The sequence below is a fragment of the Ascaphus truei genome, chromosome 2, assembly GCF_040206685.1.
Source record: "Ascaphus truei isolate aAscTru1 chromosome 2, aAscTru1.hap1, whole genome shotgun sequence".
Lineage (NCBI taxonomy): Eukaryota > Metazoa > Chordata > Amphibia > Anura > Ascaphidae > Ascaphus > Ascaphus truei.
Window position 1 is genome coordinate 236,293,422 of NC_134484.1, and position 25,028 is coordinate 236,318,449.

General features: G+C 42.5%; 1 protein-coding gene across 1 annotated transcript in view; it reads right to left on the minus strand.

The window, feature by feature from the left end:
- Positions 1-25,028, minus strand: part of CTNNAL1 (catenin alpha like 1) — a 337,662-nt gene that overhangs the window by 22,949 nt on the left and 289,685 nt on the right. Inside the window, exon 12 of the mRNA XM_075585981.1 lies at positions 7,189-7,226. Within this exon, the coding sequence (XP_075442096.1) occupies positions 7,189-7,226 (38 nt within the window). The remainder of the gene's footprint in view (positions 1-7,188; positions 7,227-25,028) is intronic.

A 25,028-nucleotide genomic window follows, 5' to 3' on the forward strand; every position in this document is an offset into this window, starting at 1 on the left:
CCATGAGATCTGGTAACCTTCCCATTTATCCAGATCTTTTTTTAATTTTTCCGAACGAAGTCGGGTAGTTGTATTGATATACCGAGTGGTAGCTTCCTGATACATTCACTCCCAAGTATTTAATGTAGGAGGAGCTCCACCTGTAATTGAAATTTAATTTGAGCAGTTTAGCCTCCGGCTCTGGTACATTTAGGTTTAGGGCTTCGGATTTGTCATTATTAATTTTATAGTCTGAAATTTTGCCGAAGTCTAACAGTTCTTTGTGGAGATTGGGAAGAGATGTCTGGGGATGGTTAGGGTAAGGATAATATCATCGGCAAATAACGAGATTTTGTAATTTGTTTTGCCAATTAGTACGCCCTGGATATTTAGATTATCGCGGATTTTGGCAGCTAGGGGTTCGATGGTCAGAGCGAAAAGGAGCGGGGACAGGGGGCAACCCTGTCTTGTGCCGGTTTTAATGTCAAACTTCTTTGCTGTGCCTCCCGGGAGTTTGATCGCCGCTTATGGATTTTGGTAAAGTGCCCGGACTCCTTCGAGAAACGAGTCTCTGAAGCCAAATTTCTGCATAGTTTTATCAAGGAATAGCCAATCGATTCTGTCAAACGCCTTCTCTGCGTCTAACCTCAGAAGGGTTGCCTTGGTGTTTGCGAGGTTGATGTGATCTACTATATTTATTATTTTGCGGGTGTTATCTGAGGCTTGGCGGCCTGAGACAAACCCAACTTGGTCAATGTTTATAAGTCTGGGTAGGATAGGGTTTAATGTATTTGACAGTATTTTGCTGTATAATTTGAGGTCGGTATTTAACAAGGAAATTGGGCGGTAGCTCCCACATTGCATCGGGTCTCTGCCTTCCTTATGGATGATCGCAAGGTTAGCTAGGGACATTGATGCTGGTATAGGATTACCTTCCATGAAGGAATTAAACAAATCCAGTAGGTGGACTGATAGGGTCGGGTGGAATCTCTTGTAGTAGACATAGGTAAAGCCATCAGGGTCAGGGGCTTTAGAAAATTTTAATTCTTTTACTGCGTCTGCTAGCTCTTCCTGTGTAATTTTCCCGTTAAGCATTTGATTTTCCTCCTCTGTTAGGGATGGAAGGCTACAGCTATCCAGATAATCTGAGATTGCTACAGACGCTGATGCCCTTCCTTTCTCCTCTTGAGTTCTGAGATTGCATAGTTTAGTGTAAAATTTTGTAAATTCCTCCGTGATCTGTTTATCATTATATATTGTCTCGCCAGACCGATTCTTGATCGCAGTGATTTGGGATCTTTTTTGTACTCCCCTTAGCTTGCCAGCTAGAAGTCTGTCAGCCTTATTGCCCTTATCATAGTATCTCTGGTTGGTCCATCTAAGGGCCTTTTCTACATCCTCCAATTGGATATTTTTCAACTCATTCCTGGCAGCGGTCAAGGTTTTGTAACTTTTCCCCGATGGATTAATTTTGTGTTGCTGCTCCAGGTTTATATTTTTTTCTGTCAAGTCTGTGAGTAGTTTTAGTTTAACCTTCTTTCTATGGGATGCAATGGAGATGAGATTCAAGACTACATTTTTAAAGCTTCCAGTGACTGAGCTCCAGATTAGAACCAACGCTAACACCACCCTAACCCCTGTCACTAGTTTTAAATACTTGGGCATATGGTTTGACTCCCACTTAACATTCGGACTAGGGGTACTCTACAGGAACAAATCCTCCCTAAGTCTCCTGGTCAGAAAGCGTATCGCACAGCAGATGCTAATGCCAATTATTGACTATGGAGACCTAGTATATGGTTCGGCACCTCAAACCCACCTTAGCAAACTTGACACCCTCTACAATTCAATTTGTCGTTTTGTTCTCCAATGCAACTACAACACACATCATTGCGAAATGCTCAAAGAACTAGATTTGTCATCACTCGAGTCTAGGCGCAAAGTTCACCTTTCCTGTCTTGCCTTCAAATTCTTTCTGGGCAAGCTACCCAGTTTTCTGAACAAGCTCCTCACCCCTACCACATGCAGCACTTATCATCTGAGATCAGACTTTTAAAAGACTGTTCATGGTCCCAAGACTCAACAAAGTATCCGGCCATTCCTCCTTCTCTTACCGTGCACCCCAAAACTGGGACAACCAACTGGAGACTCTCACATCCACCACCAGTTTAAGTTCTTTCAAATCTAAGGCTGTCTCACATTTTAATCTGGTCTGTAACTGTATCATACGCCCATAATATATATTTTCTTTAACTGGGCATGCAATTTCTGGTATATAATGTATACCCTGTTCATTTATGTAACTGTATTTGTAACCATTTGTCTTAACTCTGTGCCCAGGACATACTTGAAAACGAGAGGTAACTCTCAATGTATTACTTCCTGGTAAAATATTTTATAAATAAATAAATTACATTATTTTGCTTGGGTATTTTAAACTTGTATAGTGGTGATACCTTGTTTCAGTTACATTTATAATAGTGATATACAAACTTAACATAGCCTAAAAAATAGAAAAAACATCATTCTCGTGTTGCAGGCAGGGTTGCCACCTTCGACTCAAGGCCAACCCGGAGAAAATGAAAATTAAAAAAATACGGCGGTGTCACCTGGCACCCTGCTGCAATTCTCCCTCCAACGGCAGTGAATATGGCTGCCTGGCATCAAATGATGCCGCATTGCCATGACAACCAGATTCTACGTGATGTCATGACGCTATGCTGCCATGGCAACGCGGCGTCATTTGACGCCTGGCAGCCATGTTCTCTGTCGTTGGAGGGGGAATTGCAGGAGAATGCCGGAGTCGCCACCGCACCTCACCACCACCCGGAGATTGACAGCGGCAAACTGTAGCCCGGAGGTAAGAGCCTGAAACCCGGAGTCTCCGGATCAAACCCGGAGAGGTGGCAACCCTGGCTGCATGGATCTATTCTATGCAGTGACGGATTTCCAATTAGGCCCGTTTCTAGTATGGCAAAATATGGAGGTGGCAAAGTTTCTCCCCCCCCCCCCACAATATATTGTAGAGAGGTCCCGCGCTCTCTTCCCCACTATATGCCGGGGGAGAGCATAGGGCCTCTGTAAATTTCTTACCTTCTCCTTCACACCGCCCCCCTCCTTCTGTAGCATTGCATCATCATATGATGCTGTGATGTCACATGGTGACACATTGTCATGTAAATGTATTATCACGTGACGTTGGGGTGCCATGTAACGCCCTAAAACTGGAGGAGGGTGGTGCTATAGGAGGCGGTGGCAAAAAGGTAAGTGACTATGGGCGGCAAACTGTTAAATCCACCACTGGTTCTGTGATACCCTTGGTTGTTATGTTCGCTTTGTTACCATAATTGTTCTGTTATTGGCTACTGTTGCGGAATCGATGCACCTTTTAAGTCGCCCCCCCCCCCCTCCCATGTTCCTTTGATTCATATGTGCCCATCTATAAACTCATTTCATGGGTTTCAGGCCTCATCAAATTTTGACAATGTATCTTTGATTGCATAATAGAGCTTTTCCATTCTCATTACTTCTAAACTCTGGTAATCCATTGGTCTTTTGTGGAAAGCTGCTTTCTGCTTTCAATTGGCTACAATGGCCCCTCTTGCAGCATTTAACAGGTGTATTACTAGAGATTTTCGAAGTTTTTTAATCCCCAATCCCTTCTCTATTTAATAGTAGAATACTTGGGTCTTGAGGTATCATCACCTTGGTGATCTTGTTAATCTGTTCTATGATCATACTCCAAAAGTCCCTGATTATTTTTCATTTCCATCAAATGTGTTTCATTGATCCTATTTCTCCACAGACTCTCCAACATATATTTGAAACTCTGGGGAAAATCCCTGTAGTCTCTGGGAGGGTGTAGAAGCAACGGTACATTATGTTCTATGTATTCAAGGATTTTTGTTGAAATGGAGGAGGTGCCAGCGTTTGACCACATTTGTGACCATTCATTCATGGGGAACTCCTTACCTAATTCCCTTTCCCAGGCCTGTGCAAATCCTGGTCAGGACTCTAGCTCCTCTTCCATTAGAGTTCTATATATGAATGAGATGTTATGTTCTGTTTCCACAACATCTGAAAAACGGTTACAAAGGGCGTTGTTTTTCTTATGATGGCGGTTTTTTCCCCCTTGTGTTCATATGGTGTAATATTTGTAAGTACTGTATTGCCATCTTTTTACTTCCACGAATTGGTGTTTTTCTACAAAATGTTGGTAAGTTCTGATTTTGGCTATGTCTATCTTGTCTGCAAAGTTAGTTATTCCTGTTTGGGTCCATTTTTAAAATGTTTGTTTCCATTCCTGGGGGAAATACCGGGTTCCCAAAGATCGGGGTCAGGGGTGATGGAAATGTAGTGATATTATTATCCCAGGATATTTCGTCCCATGCTTTGAGCGTCGCTCCGATACTTGGGTGCTCATATAGGTATTTTGGGCGGTCTATCTTTTTAGAGCCATGGGGCACCCCTCGTTTCTATTGCTCTGCAGTACTCATTTTCTATTTGTAGCCAGAGCTCTTAGAGCAGTGGTACCATTCAAATACTGTGTTGACTTGTGTGGCCAGGTAGTACTCAATGTTCGGTAGGCCTAGCCCTCCCTGGGATTTATGTTTATGTAACGTCTTTAAGCTTGTTCTCGGTTTCTTGTTTTTCCAGACAAACTTCCCAGGTTTGCTTCGGAGAGCTGCAATATAATGCTTGGGAAGTTTTATTGGAATATGTACATCAGTCTGGGCAGTACAATCATTTTGATACAGTTGATCTGCCTATCCAGGAAATTACGCACTTATTCCATAACTTGAGGTCATTTTATATCGTTGTTGCCAGCGGTGTATAGTTGGCTTGGAATAGGTCATCTACGCTGGAGATTATATATGTTCCCAAATATTCGATACTTCTATTGTTCCACCCAAATGGGAAGCTTGTTTTCATTCGAGTGGCTACCACTTCTTGGAGGCTTATCTTTAATGCTTCTGTTTTTCATAAATGTATTTTAAAGTTAGAGGCTTGCCCATATGTCTCCAGGACCTTCATTATATTTGGCAATGATATTATTGAGTTCACTACGATTAGTAGAATATCATTGCATATAGTGCTATCTTATGCTCTCTGTTCCCTATCTTTATACCTGTGATGTCAGGGTGGTTCCTTATCGTTTCCACTAGGGGTTCCACTGCTAATGCAAAAATTAACAGGGATAGTGGGCATCCCTTTGCCATACCGTTAAGTATTTTGAATGTCTCTGACTGTGGCCATTTACCGTAACTCACTGAGGGGTTACTATATGAAGCTTTAACATAGTGTCTAAACATTTCTCCAGTTCCCATGCATTCTGAACATAAACTGAATATAAACCTCCATTGTACCCTGTCAAACACCTTTTCTGCATCGATGGAAAGCATCATGACGGGGTTTGGTTTGATTTAATATGATTCAGAATACTGTAGTAATAATTCTTCTGGTATTATTTTTTGCTTCTCTTTTGAGAATAAGTTACGTCTGGTCTAGGTTCACTAATTCTGGTAGGTACAGGTTCAGTCTATTTGCTAATATTTTTGCCATTATTTTGACATCTAGAATTAAGTGAAATTGCTCTATACAGTAGCTTGTGCAACTTAGTTGATCTTTTCCTGGATTTCAGACGTCTATTGGTTAAGGTTACCTGATTCTCTAAGTGAGTTAAACTTTTTTTGAATATACAGTATCGTGGATTGGGTGAAAGTTTTATAGTACAGTATGTGTTGGGTAGCCCATGTGGGCCTGGACTTTTACTGTTATTTAATTTTCCAATTATTTTTGCAATTTCTTCCCATGTAATGTGTGCATCATGTTTTTGTCACTTTGGGCTTTAATTGTTTTAATCGTTGTACCTCTTAGGGAGATATTAATGCTTGTTTCTATTTGTGCGTCATCTCTACATGTGGGACATCTCTACATGTGGGCCATAATCAACACCTTTAACTCCTTCTTTGCAAAGAGTTGCAGATAGAAAAGGGATTAACAAATTAGACAAGTATCAGTAGTCTAAGTCATTTTTTAAACTGGCATTTGTCAATGTTCCAAACTGACAAACGGGGTTCATTTGATAATAAATAGTTTATTGTAAAGTATGATCATACTCATTCTAAAGTCTATAAGATTCTCTGCCAAAAGTGTGTCCAAACAGGGTTTTTATACATTTAATTTCCTTTGTCTAAAATGTGTTACTAGGCAGATTATACTAACCACTCCTTAATTCATAAACCAACCAATTTTTCAGATCATTACAACCTGGTTAGAAATGGCTTAAAACATCTGTGAATAGGTACCTGGTACAAACTTTCACTAGGAATGTGGGCGATACTTCAGGCACAGTCATAAATCTACTTAGAAGCTAAACTCTCTCATTCACACCACACACACATTCCTACACACAAAATGGATACTGAAAACATAACAGACAAAATGGAAACAGAACATTGCTTTCAATCCTTCTCCAGAAACCCCCCCCAGTCCATTTCAGTAATATATCAACAGTATCTTCATTTCAGCAATATTACTTCATCACAATGTTTCTGTAGTACCCAAACACATTGTTTTTTTTTGTTTGTAATAATAATCCCCCAATGTAATAATGTTTTTGTAATAATACTGTTTGTACTGTAGCTTGTTAATCAACACATTTTTTCTCTTTATTATGTAAAGTTATTTATGCTGCCATCATTACCCAAACAGATATAGGTACAGGAAAGAGCAATATGTGCTATGTAAGATTTACACAGGACCTGCTGAAAATAGCAAAACATTATTTTTTCTCCAAAAACAGATGAGAAAAATGTTCACCCGATCAAATATTTCTAAGTCAATTACATTGAGAAGGGGTGTGATTTTCTTTTTATTTCTAGGTATCTCTTAAGCAGAAACAGCTGTAGACCTACATGAATATATTCGTATACTTTTTTGAATTACAACAATAGGTTAATGCGGTTACAAGAAACAGACAACAGCCCTGCCCAATCTCCCTGAGTTTCAGCGACTCATTTATTTAGATATCTTTTTCTTATTTTTAACACCAGCAGCCATATATGTTTCAATGGGGTGGCCATTTTGAAGTGCCATTTGTTTGATCCAGAACACTCATATAATTTAGTTTTATGGGTGCTTGGAAGTGGGCCGCTCTGCAACAATGTATTGAAAGGCTTGCACCAAACATACGATAGTATTACTTACCCCTGGTCTGGGCAGTGACAGATATGGACGCTTTTCTCCTGAGGACAATAGAGAGATATATACACATTAGAAATGCTCACCTGTACAATGAATCATTCTGGCACAAACAGATAGAATTTCTAAAAGAGACACAAAAGCTGGACCACAAGGTATTCTGAAAAAGATGATGACATGCTGCTTCACAATGCAAACATATGATGATGGTTTTGCTCTAACTGGAAATAGAAGAACAGCAGCTTCCATTTACCTCCTTCCCCTACTCCTTCTATAACAGCACCTCTCATCCAACGCCAAGGATAAAAAGATACAAGTCCCAATACAGTATGCCAGAGTCATGACCAGCAGCCATATAACCTCAACACCACCAGTCTTTTGTCATCAACAAACCTGTGTGTTTCCAGACCCCCTTGGAAATTATTCTCTCTTTAACTTCTATATCAAATAAATGCGAACTGTAAAAATAGTGAGGTCTATGTATCAACATAGAGAAATGTGTATTTAGATGCACTGCTCTGTTTCTTTTGTTTTGTTTTTTAGATGGGCTGCTGCATATGTAAGAACAGTTCCTGACATCTGATGCAGACTTTAAGACTTATGTCACAATAGATATGGAGGATTTTGGGTGGTGGGGGAGCAAATAAAAGGCAAAAAGAGACATGCACCATATAACTCTTTCCCAACCCCTCCTACTGACACCCCCAAGGTGCAAGCCTTGGAAGATGGGACAAAATAGGAGCAAAATGCTTTGATACATAGGTACAGGGTTAAAATGTCCCTATTTTACTCTAAAATTGCATTGATGCATATACCCCAATAATTGTACACACCCCAGAAAAGCATTGCAGGTCTGTATGTGGAGTACAATGGACTAGTAGAAGCACCTATGCTTAAAAAAACTGCTGTTCATTACTGAGATGCAGTTATTTTTTATCTCTTGTTCTTTAATGGCACACTTGTATTTATTGGGTACCAAAAATAAGGTATTTTACCAAATGTCTTTACATTTTAACATTGTTATCTGCATCACACACTTTTTTGTGAAATTATCCACAATTTGTCTTTTCTACTATATTTATATTCTGTCCGCCATTGTGTTTTTTTTTATATAGAAAATCATTCCAAACTGATTTATTTTTGCATTTTGAAATCATTTATGCATGATTCCATAACCAGTTCCTATGGAATATGTATATGTTTTACTATATTTTCTGTGCAGTTCATTCTTGTGCTTTTTCAACTACACGCGCGAGCCTGAATTTGAATAATTATTGCATATATTTAAAACTACACAAACATGAGAAATTTTAGACACCATATTGAAAGCCACTTTATTTTCACTTTATTGCCAATCCAATAGATATTTAAAAGTCCCTACAAAAATGTTTAAGACCATGGACTTGTGGCCTTCAATAATGATTCTCTGGACTACTGTCCAATTTCTTCCCTCCCTAAAATTACTTGAATATCTGCTCTCGTCTATTTTGGATTTTCTCTCTCTTAGATGCATCCAAAAGTTCACTCAACAGAATCATATAAACCATAAATCATTAGCAAAAAATGCACATTTTGGTCCCCTTCATAAACATTTTTATAGTCCACGGTGCAGAATAGATGAAAGTTTTGGCTGTAGCCTGATCACAAACCTTAAAGCACCAGTCCAAGCTGCCATTTTTTATTTTTTTTATTTCATTTTTCCCCCTTTAATATGTGCATCAATACAATACACTCAATGATAAGTAATTAGGTAAGTTGTCCATCAATCCGTTTTCCTGTGATCGATCGCCGAAGATTCGGCTTGGGGGTTCACTATATGGCTGTCAATTCAGCAGAAGAGGCCTAAAAATGCAAAGTTCTTTGGGGAAGATCATGTGACCAGGCAGTCACTAGATACAATTGTTGCACTGCTAGAGAGAGGGCAAGGCTCAAAAAGGGGGTAAGGGGGTGTGCCAGAGCCTGTTCCAGAAGAGGAAGGGGATGTGACGTGTCAATGGTTGCTATAGAAAAAAAAATGCTTATTATATTATAATACAGTAAAAATGTAATTCAGAGTTGTTTTTTTGTTTTTTTTAAATGCTACAAGTACTTTTTCATAGTACAGAACTGATTTACAGGATTAAAAAAAAACCCACACATGTAGGATATTGCTTGGTCTGCAGCTTTAATGCAGCAGTCCAACTTGGCAAGATGTATTATAGTTGCAATAACTACAAACATTAATTAAAAATATGCTAGAAATTGCAGAAAATATAATAACTTACATATATTAAGCAGTCTTTCTAATTTAGGTTACAAAGATTACCTTGAAAAAGTACATGTGACAGGAGGAGACGGTTTAAAAAAAAAGGAAAAAAAAGAAGAAGAAAATCAGCATGTCCGAAAGTGACGAGAAACCAACTAATTACCCGTCACTGTTGGCTCCATGGGTGGGAAATGACATTCAAAGGCCAACTGAGAGCCCACAGTGCTGACCAAAGAAAAACACATTTTTGTATTGCCAATTTATTTTACTGGATGGGCGCTGATGCTTTGCTTTCTGAAACAGCCACGAACATGGATTTCTAAAGTAGTCGAAGAAAACTCACAATGGCTTCCACATTAAGAGAGACAAGGGCCTAGGATTCACTAAACTTAGTTAAACAGGCGTTAATATTGGTACTGTAAAAAGTTCATGGGCGCGTGTTAAAATGGAAGTAGTTCTGCCGCGATTACTACAAAATATTTAGCGATGATAAAAATGTGTTGGCTATGCGGAAAATAAGCATCAATAAATTAGCGCCAACGCCTACAAATCAGCGTCAACTGTAGGGCAGAGGGGGAGATATTAAACTGTTGTACCATATGCTTATACTGTATCATAGGATTTCTTACAAAACCTGGTGGCAGAATATTATTGAACCACTTTGATGCCTGAGGCTAAGGAATGCCTTCAAGCACCAAAAGGGTAAAAGGAGCAATGTAAGCAGGCCATTTTTTGTGTGTATTTATTTATTTTACAGACTGTCTCTGGAGCTGAACCCCATTCATTTCAGCTCCGGGGACCACCTGCTTCCTGAGATACTTACCTCTGATGGGGGTGTCGGTATCTTGAGAAAATATAAAGCTCCCACGTCACGTGGGCCAATAGGAAGCCGCACCGGATGACATCACAGCTTCCTATTGGCCCGCAGGACATGGGAGCTTTAAAAAGCGGCCATTACATGAGCACCGGCTAGCGAGCTGGAGCAGCTACCGGCAACACCTACAGAGGTAAGTATCTCAGGGAGCAGGGGGTCCCCGGAGCTGAAATTAATGGGGTTCCGCTCCAGAGACTCCCTGCTTCAATCCCATTTAGAAAATAATTAAAATACAACATAAACACCTTACAAATACTAAAAGAATAACAGCAATATGTGCAAATATTAACCACTTAGTAGGCAAGTGCCAATCTAGTTATTGGGTTGATAATGACTAGCTAGCCACTTGGGTTTTGATGAAGTAATATTGCTGAACTGAATATACTGTTGATATTACTGAGATGGACTGGGGGGAGGGCAGGGGTTAGGAGAAGGATTGAAGGCGATGTTCTGTTTCCATTTTGTCTGTTCTGTTTTTTTGTGTCCATTTTATGTGTAAGAATGTGTGTGTGGTGTGAGTGAGATTCGCTCACAGTAGATTTTTGACTGTGCCTAAAGTAACGCCCACATTCCTGGTAACAAGTAGTACCTGTCTCCTATAGAGAGCTGTTTTAATCTAGTTTTAATGATCTGTAAGATGATTGGTTTAAGAATTAAGGAGTGGTTATTATAGTCTGCCTAGTAACCTATATTAAACAAAGGAATCTAAAATGTATATAAAGCCTGCTTGGACACTCCCCTGGCAGAGAGTCTCATTGACTTTTGAATGTGTATCATCATACTCTGTGCTTTACTTGCTATGCAATAAACTACTCATTATCTAGAACCTGTGTTTGTGAGTTTGCAAACAATGACAGTTTCTAAGGGGTTTATCTATTAATAATAAAAAAAGCAAGAAAAAGATTCCAGAAAAAATGGAAATAAAACAATAAGTAGATAAATGTTACTCTAAAGCCTATAGATTTATTTACTCTTGCAATCTATTACTATGTTGTACAATGGTAATACTATATATTCTTGTCACCTATTGTAGGTTGGCTAGGCTAAACTTGCCTACATGATGTCTATAGTGGCCATTATATAAATAGATAGGCCTGGGGTAGGGGATAAAAATAAATTTAAAAGTGGCATTATTTTATGGCGGTAGCCCATTATTTCCAGGTATTGCAGTTTAGTGAATAGCATGGTAATGGTCGTGAAAAAAATAATTAGCCGTTCAATTCGAAGTTACATAATCATTTGTGTCAAGACTACTGGTTTACCGCTTGCTTTAGTGGGAAAAAAAAACTAGTGTTAAATACTGCCAACGTTCATTTTTTTCCGTTTACCGACCTATAGTGAGTTAAGCCCACAGACCCTTATTCAAAATGCAGTGAAGCTTATTCCCTGTGTTGGAGAAGATGTTATTCCCTTTTATCTCCAGCACTAGAAAGCAGCTTCACATAATAATAAATAGGGGTAAAAATAAAAAAAATCAAATTATGTTATTAGTATGTGTTGGATCAGCCAACGAATTTGGTCTATCTTGGAAACAAATGTGAATGTAAAGTTCTTTATTTTTCAAGGACTAAATTGCCTCTATTGTAGTTCCTGAACTTAATTAACCTGCTAATAATTAGTGTTCTTAAAGCTGCAGACCAAGCAATATCCTATATGTGTGCATTTTTTTTAAATAAATCAGTTCTGTACTATGAGTAAATACTTATCGCATTTTTTTATTTTTTAAAACAACTCTGAATTACATTATTAGTGTATTATAATGTAATAAGCCTTTTTTGTTTCTATAGCAACCATTTACAAAGCCACATCCCCTTCCTCTTCTGAAACAGGCTCTGGCACACCCCTTTTTGAGCCCTGCCCCTTCTCTAGCAGTGCAGAGCTCAATTATATCTAATGACTGCCTGGTCACATGATCTTCCCCACAGAACTTTGTCATATTAATATGCATATTCATTTTCACAATACTCCTCTGCAGCCATTTAGTGAACCCCCAATCTGAATCTTCGCCGATCAATCACAGGAGAATGGATCCATCTGCAACTTAGCCAATTACTTTCATTGTGTGGATTGTATTAAAGCACATAAAGGGGAAAATTAATTTAAAAAAATGTAAAAAATAAATAAATAAAAAATACATCAGCTGCTTTAAGTGCGTATTTGCCTATTCAGTAAAAACTCAAAGATGCTATGCAAAATCAGATTGCGTTTGTTTTTTATTCCAAATGATACAGTATATTCCACATTTAAATTACGATACTCTTACATGGTGTAATTAAAGAAAATAAGTGCAGCAAAAAAATAATATGTGTGTATAATTCATACATCTAGCAATGTGTTGTTGGCCCTTTCAGTATCGAAAACTTCAAGAATAATACAAGTAAAGACTCATGTTCAACCCTTTCATTGAGAGAGGGACCTGTAGCCCACGGCAGGTGAATGCACTGATGACCCCTCTGGCAGTGAAAAGAGTTAAGTACTTTAGTAACTCTGCCCATATAAAACAGAGTAAAGGACAATCGTTGGTGCTCATAGATTAGACCCGATTGGAATAAAAATACCACTAAAAATGGTTATTTTTGATAAATCTGGTGCTGTTTTTTTTGCCTAATTATTTCCCCAGTTTTGTGACCAGGAGACAATCCACTAGATGGAGGTATAGGTTGCCTTTATTTCTCTTTTTTTGTTTTTTTTAAGTGTAAGGAGCAATCAATGCAATATCCTACGTGTTTAAAAAAAAAATCAGTTCTGTAGTATTAGACAATGCTTGCTGCATTTTTTTCAAATTCACCTCATAAAACTGCAATACTGCATAACCCCCTTTTTTCTTTCTTATTTGTATATGTAAAGCAATGCGCAAACTGGGGGGCGCAAGATTATATAGGGGGGGTGCGGGCGGTCAGGGCCGCCAACAGGGAGGGTTGCTGGGCCACGCACCGTCCCCTCGACAAAACTGGTCCACCACAGAGCAACAGGCGCACGCTGGGGGGGAGGGGCGGGGGGAGAAATAAATCCCCCCACCTGATTGGTTGGCACGCAGCCAATCTCTATCCGAGCTGCACAGTTAAGAGGCGCCTTTCCCTGCATGGAGCCGGCACGGAGCGAGTAAGGTAAGTACTGCTCCATGCCTCCCTTAGATCCGATTTTGCCCCCCCTGCGTCCGATTTCACCCCCCCACTCCGATTGGCCCCCCGTGTGTCCGATCCCCAGGTGTGGAAGAGTGTGTAAGTGTGTGTGAGAGAGTGTGTAAGTGTGTGTGTATGGGAGAGTGTGTGTGTGTGTGTGTGTATGTGTGTGAGAGAGAGTGTAAGAGAGTGTGTAAGTGTGTGTGTGAGAGAGTGTGAGAGAGTGTGTAAGTGTGTGTGTGTATGTGTATGTGTGTGTGAGGGAGAGTGTAAGTGTGTGAGAGAGTGTGTAAGTGTGTGTGTGTGAGTAAGTGTGTTTGTGTGAGTGTGTGTGAGAGTGTGTGTGAGAGAGTGTGTGAGAGTGTGTGTGAGAGTGTGTGTGAGAGAGAGAGAGAGAGAGAGAGAGAGAGAGTGTGTGTGTGTGAGAGAGAGTGGGTGAGACAGAGAGAGAGAGTGTGTGTGAGAGAGAGAGTATTTGTGTGTGTGTGTGAGAGAGAGTTTAAGATTGTGTGTGTGTGAATGAATACAAACACCAACCCACTGTCAGTAACCCACCCTAGTGTCAGGCACACACCCACGCACCCTAGTGTCATTCACCCACCCAAGCACCCAAGTGTCAGTCACCCTCTCTCTCTCTCTCTCTCTCTCTCTCTCTCTCTCTCTCTCTCTCTCTCTCTCTCTCTCTGTGTGTGTCACCCTCTCTCTCTATCTCTGTGTCACCATCTCTCTCTCTCTCTCTCTCCCTCTGTGTGTCACCATCTCTCTCTCTCTCTCTCTCTCTCTCTCTGTGTCACCCTCTCTCTCCCTCTCCCTCTCTCTCTCTCTGTGTGTCACCCTCTCTCTCTCTCTCTCTGTGTGTCACTCTCTCTCTCTGTGTCACTCTCTCTCTGTATCACCCTCTCTCTCTTTCTGTGTCACCCTCTCTCTCTCTTACTGTGTCACCCTCTCTCTCTCTTTCTGTGTCACCCTCTCTCTCTCTTTCTCTTTCTGTCACCCTCTCTCTCTCTTTCTCTTTCTGTCACCCTCTCTCTATCTTTCTCTTTCTGTGTCACCATCTCTCTCTTTCTGTGTCACCATCTCTCTCTCGCTGAGTTACCATCTCTCTCTCGCTGTGTCACCCTCTCTCTCGGTGTCACCCTCTCTCTCGGTGTCACCCTCTCTCTCGGCGTCACCCTCTCTCTCGGCGTCACCCTCTCTCTCGGCGTCACCCTCTCTCTCGGCGTCACCCTCTCTCTCGGCGTCACCCTCTCTCTCGGCGTCACCCTCTCTCTCGGTGTCACCCTCTCTCTCGGCGTCACCCTCTCTCTCGGTGTCACCCTCTCTCTCGGTGTCACCCTCTCTCTCTGTGTCACCCTCTCTCTCGGTGTCACCCTCTCTCTGCCACTGAGTTTCCCTCACCAGCCCTAACTGAGCCTAATGGCTGTGGGACCCTCCACGTGCCATACCACGGGACCCTCCATAACCAACCACCCTCCCCCATGGTCCCTAACTGAGCAGGCAACAAAACCGCCCTCCCACCCCCCACCCCCAGCATTCTACCCTGTCCCTCACGCGCACTAAGCACAGGCCTAATACTGGTAGGTAGGAGTGTGGATAACACTGGGGACAGCAAGCCAAAGAGCAGGGAGAATAAAAGGCAAATTACAATTACACCAGGCATGGGGGCCCAAGAAATGTCATGGATGAGAAGGGGGGCTCAGCCTAAAAAGTTTGCTCACCCCTGTATTAGACCAGGGGAGCGCAAACTTTTTGTGCTGCGCCCCCCTGTCTCTCTGCCCCGGGCTCTCGCGCCCCCCCACCTACCTTCATCCGCGTCAGATGATGATTCACACATTGTGCTGCTGAGTTTGAAAATACTGAGCATCTTGATTTCTATAGCAGGCTTTAGCCCACCTACCCAGCAGTGCAAGATATTTGCAACACTTTCCAGTTTGTGATAATTTGTTGTCAATGTTCCCAGCAGTTTGAGCTGCAAACGGTAACAATAGATGTTACCAAAGTAATATAAGAATAGATTACAGCTGCCGAGTTACACTGACTGAAAGATTGATTGAAACTGAAAGGCTGACATTTAGTCAGGATCTTCTGCTGATCGTTCACGGACGAACGAATCAATCGGCAGCTTAGGTAATTTGTTTTCAATAAAGGTAATCAAAGGCTGCGTATATTAAAATAAAAAAAGTGCTGCTTGAATTGCCTTCTTAAGGCAACTACTGCGGGAGACTGACATTTTAAATATGGGACTTTTGTAGGCTAAGCATCCCATTTTCACCTCTTTTTTGCCAGTTTGGGGTGAAGTGGTTAAGCTTTTTCAAGAGCAGTTTGTGGCCTCAATGTTTATTTTACTCACTCCCTGTGTCCCGTGTGCCCAGACATAGAATAATTTACTCACTCTGAAATAATTACAGCCAAGCTGCAGCACATAATTCTATATGGAAAATAATCACTAGTTTGAAATACTTAATCTCAAGTGATTGTACTGACAGGTATATTTATTAAAAAAAAAAATCTTTTCTCGTGCTTGTTGTAGAACATTCAGAATTCAATACTGGGATAGGGTTTTAGAAATCGTTGTATACAATGTTTAAGAGAAAATATCTTTCTAACATATTGTCCTTGAAAAAAAACTACCACAAACTGTGAATGTAAACAACAGTAGTGGTACTGCAATCATACACTCAAGTACCATGAAATGCAGCCCACCCTTAACACAGTGAATTCTTTCTGGGTTCAAAGACATGAATGGGTTCTATTCAGGGCCGTCTTAACAGCATTATAGGCACCCGCGTAAGGCAGTGCACTGGGCTCGGCCTACACAACCACTCACGGGAATAAAAATGTAAGCCATTAATTGCCTCCTGCGAATCCGTTACAATATTCTGCTTCCATAACATCGCAAGCAATAAAAACGGCAACATTTCTCTGGCGAATGCAGACATGCCAACTCTCCGCTACAAGTCGTCATTTTTCTCCTTCTACCGAGTTAGCGGGAGATTTGAATGTTGAGGCGGGTGATCGGAAAATTAGTGTTAAATTCTGCTCTGTGCATAGATTAGCGTGGGGTCCCTATGCTCCTGGGGCCCCCGGGCAACTGCCCAGCGTGCCCTTGCGTTAAGACGGCACTGGTTCTATTCACTAAAACTGTAATACCTGTTGTTTTCGGGGAGTTTTTTGTTGCAACCTACAGTAGCAGTGTTATTCTCTCCCTTAAATACATGTAACCGTGCTTAAAGTAACCATTTAGCTAGGGTGACCAGATTTTGAAAATGAAAAAGCGGGACACAATTTTTTTTTTTATTAATACAACAAATGACATTACTAAAAATGAACATTTTAATGATATTTATCTAATAGTGTCACCATTGATGCTGTATTATTCATTCTACTTCTTCCCATTCTCTCCTCTACCTTCCCCTGCAGCAGGACCGCCAACAGAAATCATGCTCCCCCAAACCCCCCCCCAAAAAAAAACCCATCTACTCGCCCAACCAAAAAATCCCCCTTAAAAAAGAAATTGAATACATAACTAGTAAGAACTAATAACAGGATTCGTTTTTTACACAACAGTTTATTTATTGTACTTGTGTGTGTGTGTGTGTGTGTGTGTGTGTACCACACTAATCGGGGGGGGGGGGGAAGCCAGATGTGAATGACTTTCTGAACCCATTAACCAGTGTCAGGATGCCCCCTCCACAATTTCTAAAGCAGTGATCTTACCTGATCCGCAGTCCCTCAAGGTACTATATTGGAGGGGAGGTGTTCCCTACCTGTCTTCCGAGGTCTCACGTGTGAAACTTGAGAGTCAGATCTAGAAGAAAGCAGTATAGGTTATTTTGGTTAGGTATAGGGCAGTTAAGATAAGACAGAGAGAGTGAGACAGAGACAGAGAGAGTGAGGCAGAGAGAGTGAGACAGAGACAGAGAGAGTGAGACAGAGAGAGTGAGACAGAGACAGAGAGAGTGAGACAGAGAGAGCGAGACTGAGAGAGCGAGACAGAGAGAGTGAGACAGAGAGAGTGAGACAGAGAGACAGTGAGACAGAGAGACAGTGAGACAGAGAGAGTGAGACAGAGACAGTGAGACAGAGAGACAGAGACAGTGAGACAGAGACAGAGTGTGAGACAGAGACAGAGAGAATGAGACAGAGACAGAGAGAGTGTGACAGAGACAGAGTGTGACAGAGAGTGTGTGACAGAGAGTGTGTGTGTGAGAGAGTGAGAGAGAGAGTGAGAGAGAGTGTGACAGAGAGAGTGTGACAGAGAGAGTGTGACAGAGAGAGAGAGTGTGACAGAGAGAGAGAGTGTGACGAGAGAGAGAGAGAGCGTGTGACAGAGAGAGTGTGTGACAGAGAGAGAGAGACACACAGAGAGAGAGACACAGAGAGACACACACACACACACACACAGAGAGAGACACAGAGAGAGAGAGTGACAGAGAGAGAGACAGAGAGTGACAGAGAGAGAGAGTGACACACAGAGAGAGATACACACAGAGAGAGAGAGAGAGAGAGAGACAGAGACAGAGAGACAGAGAGAGAGAGTGACACAGAGAGTGTGAGAGAGAGAGAGAGAGCGAGAGAGAAAGAGTGACACACAGAGAGAGAGAGAGAGAGAGAGAGAGAGAGAGAGAAAGAAATAGTGACACAGAGAGAGACACAGAGAGTGACAGAGAGAGAGTGACACAGAGAGAGAGAGAGTAAGAGTGACACAGAGAGAGTGACAGAGAGAGAGAGCGACAGAGAGAGAGAGCGACAGAGAGAGAGAGAGTGACATACAGAGAGAGTGACACACACAGAGAGAGAGAGAGTGACACACAGAGAGAGAGAGAGAGAGAGAGAGAGTGACACAGAGAGAGAGAGAGAGACAGAGAGAGTGAGAGTGCCACAGAGAGAGAGAGAGAGACAGAGAGAGAGACACAGAGAGTGACACAGAGAGAGTGACACAGAGAGAGAGAGTGAGAGTGACACAGAGAGAGAGAGAGAGAGAGAGAGAGAGAGAGAGAGAGAGAGACACAGAGAGGGAGAGAGAGACACAGAGAGGGAGAGAGAGTTACAGAGAGTGACACACACACACACTGCCACAGTGACACACACAGCCACGATACACACACACAGCCATCGATACACACACACAGCCACCGATACACACACCGCCACCGATACACACGCGCACACACGCGCACACACACACACACACACACACACACACACTGATACACACACACACAGATACACACACACACACTGATACACACACACACACACACATAGTGGAGTAGGAGAGCAGAGGCTGCAACGGATGTAAGTGACTGGGGGGGGAGGGAGGCTGGCGATCCGAGCATGCAGCTCCCAGCCTCCCCCTGCACTCACCGCCCGCAAGCCAGCGGCAGCGACCGCGCACCACCACCGACCGCCCCCGCGCCAAGGGGAGGGCCCGGAGGGGGGAAGGGAGCTCCAGGAGGCAAAGGGGGGACAGGAGGCACAAGAGGAAAGGAGGCACAGGGGGGACAGGAGGCACAGGGGGGACAGAAGGCACAGGGGGGACAGGAGGGACAGGAGGCACAGGGGGGACAGGAGGCAAAGGGGGAACAGGAGGCAAAGGGGGGACAGGGGGCAAAGGGGGGACAGGAGGCAAAGGGGGACAGGAGGCAAAGGGGGGACAGGAGGCAAAAGGGGGACAGGAGGCAAAGGGGGCACAGGAAGCATAGGGGGGACAGGAGGCAAAAGGGGGGACAGGAGGCAAAGGGGGACAGGAGGCAAAAGGGGGGGACAGGAGGCACAGGGGGACAGGAGGCAAAGGGGGGACAGGAGGCAAAAGGGGGGACAGGAGGCACAGGGGGGACAGGAGGCACAGGGGGCAAAGGGGGGACAGGGGGCAAAGGGGGACAGGAGGCACAGGGGGCAAAGGGGGGACAGGGGGCAAAGGGGGGACAGGAGGCAAAGGGGGGACAAGAGACAAAGGGGGGACAGGAGGCAAAAGGAGGCAAAGGGGACACAGGAGGCATAGGGGGCACAGGAGGCAAAAGGGGGGACAGGAGGCAAAGGGGTACAGGAGGCACAGGGGGGACAGGAGGCAAAGGGGGAACAGGAGGCACAGGGGGCAAAGGGGGGACAGGGGGGACAGGAGGCAAAGGGGGGAAAGGAGGCAAAGGGTGGACCGGAGGCAAAAGGGGGACAGGAGGCGAAAGGAGGCAAAGGGGGCACAGAAGGCAGAGGGGGCACAGGAGGCAAAGGGGGCACAGGATGGCAGGAGGCAAAGGGGGGGCAGGAGGCAAAGGGGGACAGGAGGCAAAGGGGGGACAGAAGGCAAAGGGGGGACAGGAGGCAAAGGGGGGACAGGAGGCACAGGAGGCAAAGGGGGGACAGGAGGCACAAGAGGAAAGGAGGCACAGGGGGGACAGGAGGCACAGGGGGGACAGGAGGCACAAGAGGAAAGGAGGCACAGGGGGGACAGGAGGCAAAGGGGGGACAGGGGGCAAAGGAGGGACAGGAGGCAAAGGAGGGACAGGGGGCAAAGGGGGGACAGGAGGCAAAGGGGGGACAGGAGGCACAGGAGGCAAAGGGGGGACAGGAGGCACAAGAGGAAAGGAGGCACAGGGGGGACAGGAGGCACAGGGGGGGCAGAAGGCACCAGGGGGACAGGAGGCAAAGGGAGGTCAGGAGGCAAAGGGGGGACAGGGGGCAAAGGGGGGACAGGAGGCAAAAGGGGGGACAGGAGGCAAAGGGGGGACAGGAGGCACAGGGGGCAAAGGGGGGACATTGGGGACAGGAGGCAAAGGGGCACAATAGGCAAAGGGGGGACAGGAGGCAAAAGGGGGGACAGGAGGCAAAAGGGGGGACAGGAGGCACAGGGGGACAGGAGGCAAAGGGGGGACAAGAGGAACAGGGGGCAAAGGGGGGACAGGGGGAAAAGGGGGGACAGGAGGCAAAGGGGGGACAGGAGGCAAAGGGGGAAAGGAGGCAAAGGGGGGACAGGAGGCAAAAGGAGGCAAAGGGGGCACAGGAGGCATAGGGGCACAGGATGCAAAGGAGGGCAGGAGGCAAAGGAGGGCAGGAGGCAAAGGAGGGCAGGAGGCAAGGGGGACAGGAGGCAAGGGGGGACATGAGGCAAGGGGGGGGGACAGGAGGCAAGGGGGGGACAGGAGGCAAGGGGGGACACTCACCGCACAGCCAACAGAGGAGCGGGAAGAGAGACACACCACTCACCATGTGCTCCTCTGTAGAAAGAAGCGGAAGCCCCGCCCCCGCTTCCTTTGACCTGTAGCCAATCCCCTGCGGCCCAGCCGCCATGCTAAGCCCCGCCCCCGGCAACCTCATTCATTCTACAGGCTCAGTATTCATTCTCCATAGAAAAAACTTACCTGCTCCCGCATCTCCTCACCACCGCCGCCTCGCCGCATACCGGGACAAGGGCCAAAAACTGGGACATTTCCGGAACGGACCAGCAACCGGGACAGGGCACAAAAAAACAGGACTGTCCCGGCAAAACCGGGACAAATGGTCACCCTACATTTAGCTGGTTTCGTTTTTAGGGAAATGAAGAGTAGTTTACTTCACCTCTCGCCCGCTCTGTCCCTGATAAATAAGCAGTAAGGGAGAGGGCATTGCCTGTGCAAACCCCTGTTTAGTACAAAGGGATATCACACAAAAGGGACTATGTAGAGGAAATCAAATACTTCCCATGTCTCAATTTACCGTATTTGCAAAATAACTGTAATCAAAAAACATAAATAAAGTAAATAATGTGACAATGACATTGATTTAAATCCTTAAATGATGTTACTACCATTTTTTTTGGCATTTTGTTTACTTGATGAGATTCTTTCCTGCCCTTTGCGATATTTTTAAGATCTGCTGCTCCGTTTAGGAGATAAGCAGTTGAAATAATAAATGTCGGGGAGGTTAAAATGGAGCTCTCCCCAGATCCCATCGCAGTCTAAATATTGCTATGATAACCTCAGAACGTAAAGAATATGAAATTCATGATTTTTAACATTACAAAAAAAATAAAATATATATATATATTTATATATTTTCTTTTAGAAGAGCACTATATGCTCAGGGGGTAAGATAGTAACATTATGAGTTAGTATCCTCGGGGGTGGGATTAAAACCAGGAAGTAACCCTGGTAAGGGTACTGTTATGCGCCTACGGGCATCAGGGGAGCTCCAGAGCTGAAAAGAATGCTGTTCACATCGGGAGGACAACCTGGTTCTCATGCTGTAAAAAACAAAGGAGATATACGTAGGGAGGATTGCTGCTTTAACCCTTTGGATGTCCCATGATGTAGCCACCCCGTCACGCGGTCTGGTACTCAAGGGGCCCAATGACATAGTAGCCAAGCAATGGGCTTTCGGCTCATCTTCTAGGGGAGATTGCCTTCTGCTGAAAGCGATTTAGTCAGCGGAGTAATGGAAGAGGACGACTCCTCCATTCCCGTCATCAGTGACGCGGCGATGACAGGATGGTACTCAAAAGGGTGGAGGTGCGACAGCAATTATCGACCTCTATTGATTCATGATTTTGCCTCAAAAAGATGTAGCCGATGTTAATGCTCCCGCTGACACGTTGCAGTGAGACACACAACCGAGAGCAGACATCACCATGTTTCCATAAGTGGCGTGCAAAAAAAGGGGTGGGGCCAACATGTCAATGCACTTTTTCAATGTGAAATCCTCAACAAGGTCCCCACTGATACTCCGTACAATGATATAGTTTCTGTACAGTTTAGATTCAATAATATGTTTTGCTGGAAAAAAAATACAAATAAAACCATCCCTTCCTTCAACTTAAGCTTATAAAATAACTCAGCAGCATGTCAAGAAATTCAAATGACCTAGAAAGAAAAAAATGAATAGCCTGAAGCAGTAAAAAGACGTATTTTTTCTGTTACATACGCCAGAATAGTGACGTCAATGGTTAAATAAAATGTGTTTCTCATTTCTGTAGTAGTTTGTGTAGAGGGTTTCTATGGTGACTGTGTATTGCTTAGGTAGTTAAATCACTAACATCACTTTATTATGAGCATTTGCCAGATACAAGAGGCAGATAAATTAACCATGGGGCTGACCTTCAACTTTTGATATTCCCATAGGCTGTTCGTGTTTTGTTTACCAAAGCATAATTTGATCTAACGTGAGAGTCCTGCCTACCTAGTCCAAACATATTTTTCACACATTTCTACAAAATTATATATATATATATATATATATATATATATATATATCAAAAGAAACAGAAAGCAATGAAGTAGCGCCTCTAATATAACCTGAACACAAGCTAATAAAATGAAGAACTAATTAACCCTACCATGAATTCGTCTATTGGGGTGGTTTAATGATGGCCAATGGCAATATTAAAAACCTGAAATCTCAAAGGAGATAGGGTAGTGCATATATTATTTAAATAAACACAATACTATTTAATAAAGATAAAAAATAAACAATAATAAAAACTCAAAATGTATGAATGCAAGAAATGAAAATTCTTCAAAATTGAATGAATAAAAAACCTTTAAAAAACCTCTGAAAAAACAAAGTCCTGTTCCAAAATCAATGACATCCAGATGTTTGCAGCCCGTTTCAAAGGGATCACTACTCCCTGAATAAATCTGTGAAAAAAGAAGAAAAAAACAGGCGCACACCTAGTGCATTAAAGTAATAACATATAATTTATGGAACTTAAAATCAATCAAATGCCCACTCACAAGAGTACTGTATAAATAAGCAGGTATGAGATTGGATCTCATGTGTAACCGGATGGCGGGAAATGAAGTCCTCCAATTCGGTGTTCAATGTATGGAGTCCCTCCGGGAACCAGCAGCTCAAAGATTCTTGTGCCGGCAACAGTATCACGGGAGAACAGGAACCAGCGTCGCACTACCAGCAGTACCAAAGTTCATAGGCAAGTGACGGCCTCAGTTAGACCACGCCCTACACATTTCGTCATCTATGATGACTTCATCAGGGGTTACCCAATAGATGGCCCCTTCACAGTATTTATAGGGAGGTACTTGCAAACATTAAGTGATTAATAAATTTACAATTAACCAATTTAAACAATTTCAATCACAATCACATAGTGTTATGAGGACCCAATTGAGCTATTAAAGAATAAGTCCAAAACAGGACAAAATAGGATATTGCATTTGGATTTTGATGAAAGACTTTTATCAATGAATGAACTATTTTTAATCATAAATTAATTTGACAGCTGTTGATTCTCAATCACAATTGAGGATTTCAATTACAATTGAGGAATAGGGAATTTAAAAAGAGGAATAGGGAATTGGAAAAAAATAGATGTATAATACAATGAATATATAAAGTAATTCTTACAATACCTGCATTATCCATAAATTCAATGTATATCATAGAACTTGATTGGTAACAAGAATCTAAATAACATCAGGTATTTCTATTTAATAGGACCCATAACTGTTCAGAATCTGGAGAAGAAATTTAACCTATAACTATATAAGCACTGTAATGGTATATTTAGCTCAACAATAATATACCCCATTAATAAACCATATTTTTTAACCCATAAAGTACACATAATAAGCATACCCAATGTTACATGTACAACCCTCAGTGTGAATACCAGGTTTATTGATTCCAATGGGGAGCCAGAGGAGCAGCAGCAGATGATTTTGAAGCAAGAACAGAAGAAAAACATGGCTTGCCTATAAATATATGGTGCAAATAATGTGTATGTATATATAATTGTATATATTGAATAAAGAATATATATATGTGTTAATAATTAAATCTCAAGAGATACAAATGTAAAAGACTATGTACAAGAGAAACATATTGGATGTATATTTTAGATACCACCTACCCAAAGGGACACAATGACCACATTGACATAAGTACCATAGTGTGATCACTCAAAACAATGGGTGTTCTACCGGAGGTCTGGGTTGAATGCTTAGGCATTCCCTCCGGGCTATGGTCATATGTCTGGTCAGTAAGGGTCTTTGTTTATATATATATATACCATATACTTATGTTTATTTAAAAATCAATTTCACTATTGTAACATCAAAAGGATATTGGTGGTTAATCTATGGGATGGTATCATTATCATCTATATTAATGGATCTGGTTTTTGTTCACAAATGGTCTATATTAAATTAATTTTATTTTAAACACATAATAATCACATTTAGTACACATATAGATATTAATTAGTTCAAACATATATTTTATAATATTTATTACATTCACATATATCACTTTTCACATATTATTTTTTACACATCACACATTTAGAGATATTGTTAATTTTATTATCACAGTTACACATAATATATATTTTCATAATAAAATTATATCTATATATTTATTAGTTATGATATCACTTAATAGATTTAATTATTAACACATATATATTCTTTATTCAATATATACAATTATATATACACATACATATTATTTGCACCATACATTTATAGGCAAGCCATGTTTTTCTTCTGTTCTTGCTTCAAAATCATCTGCTGCTGCTCCTCTGGCTCCCCATTGGAATCAATAAACCTGGTATTCACACTGAGGGTTGTACTGTACATGTAACATTGGGTATGCTTATTATGTGTACTTTATGGGT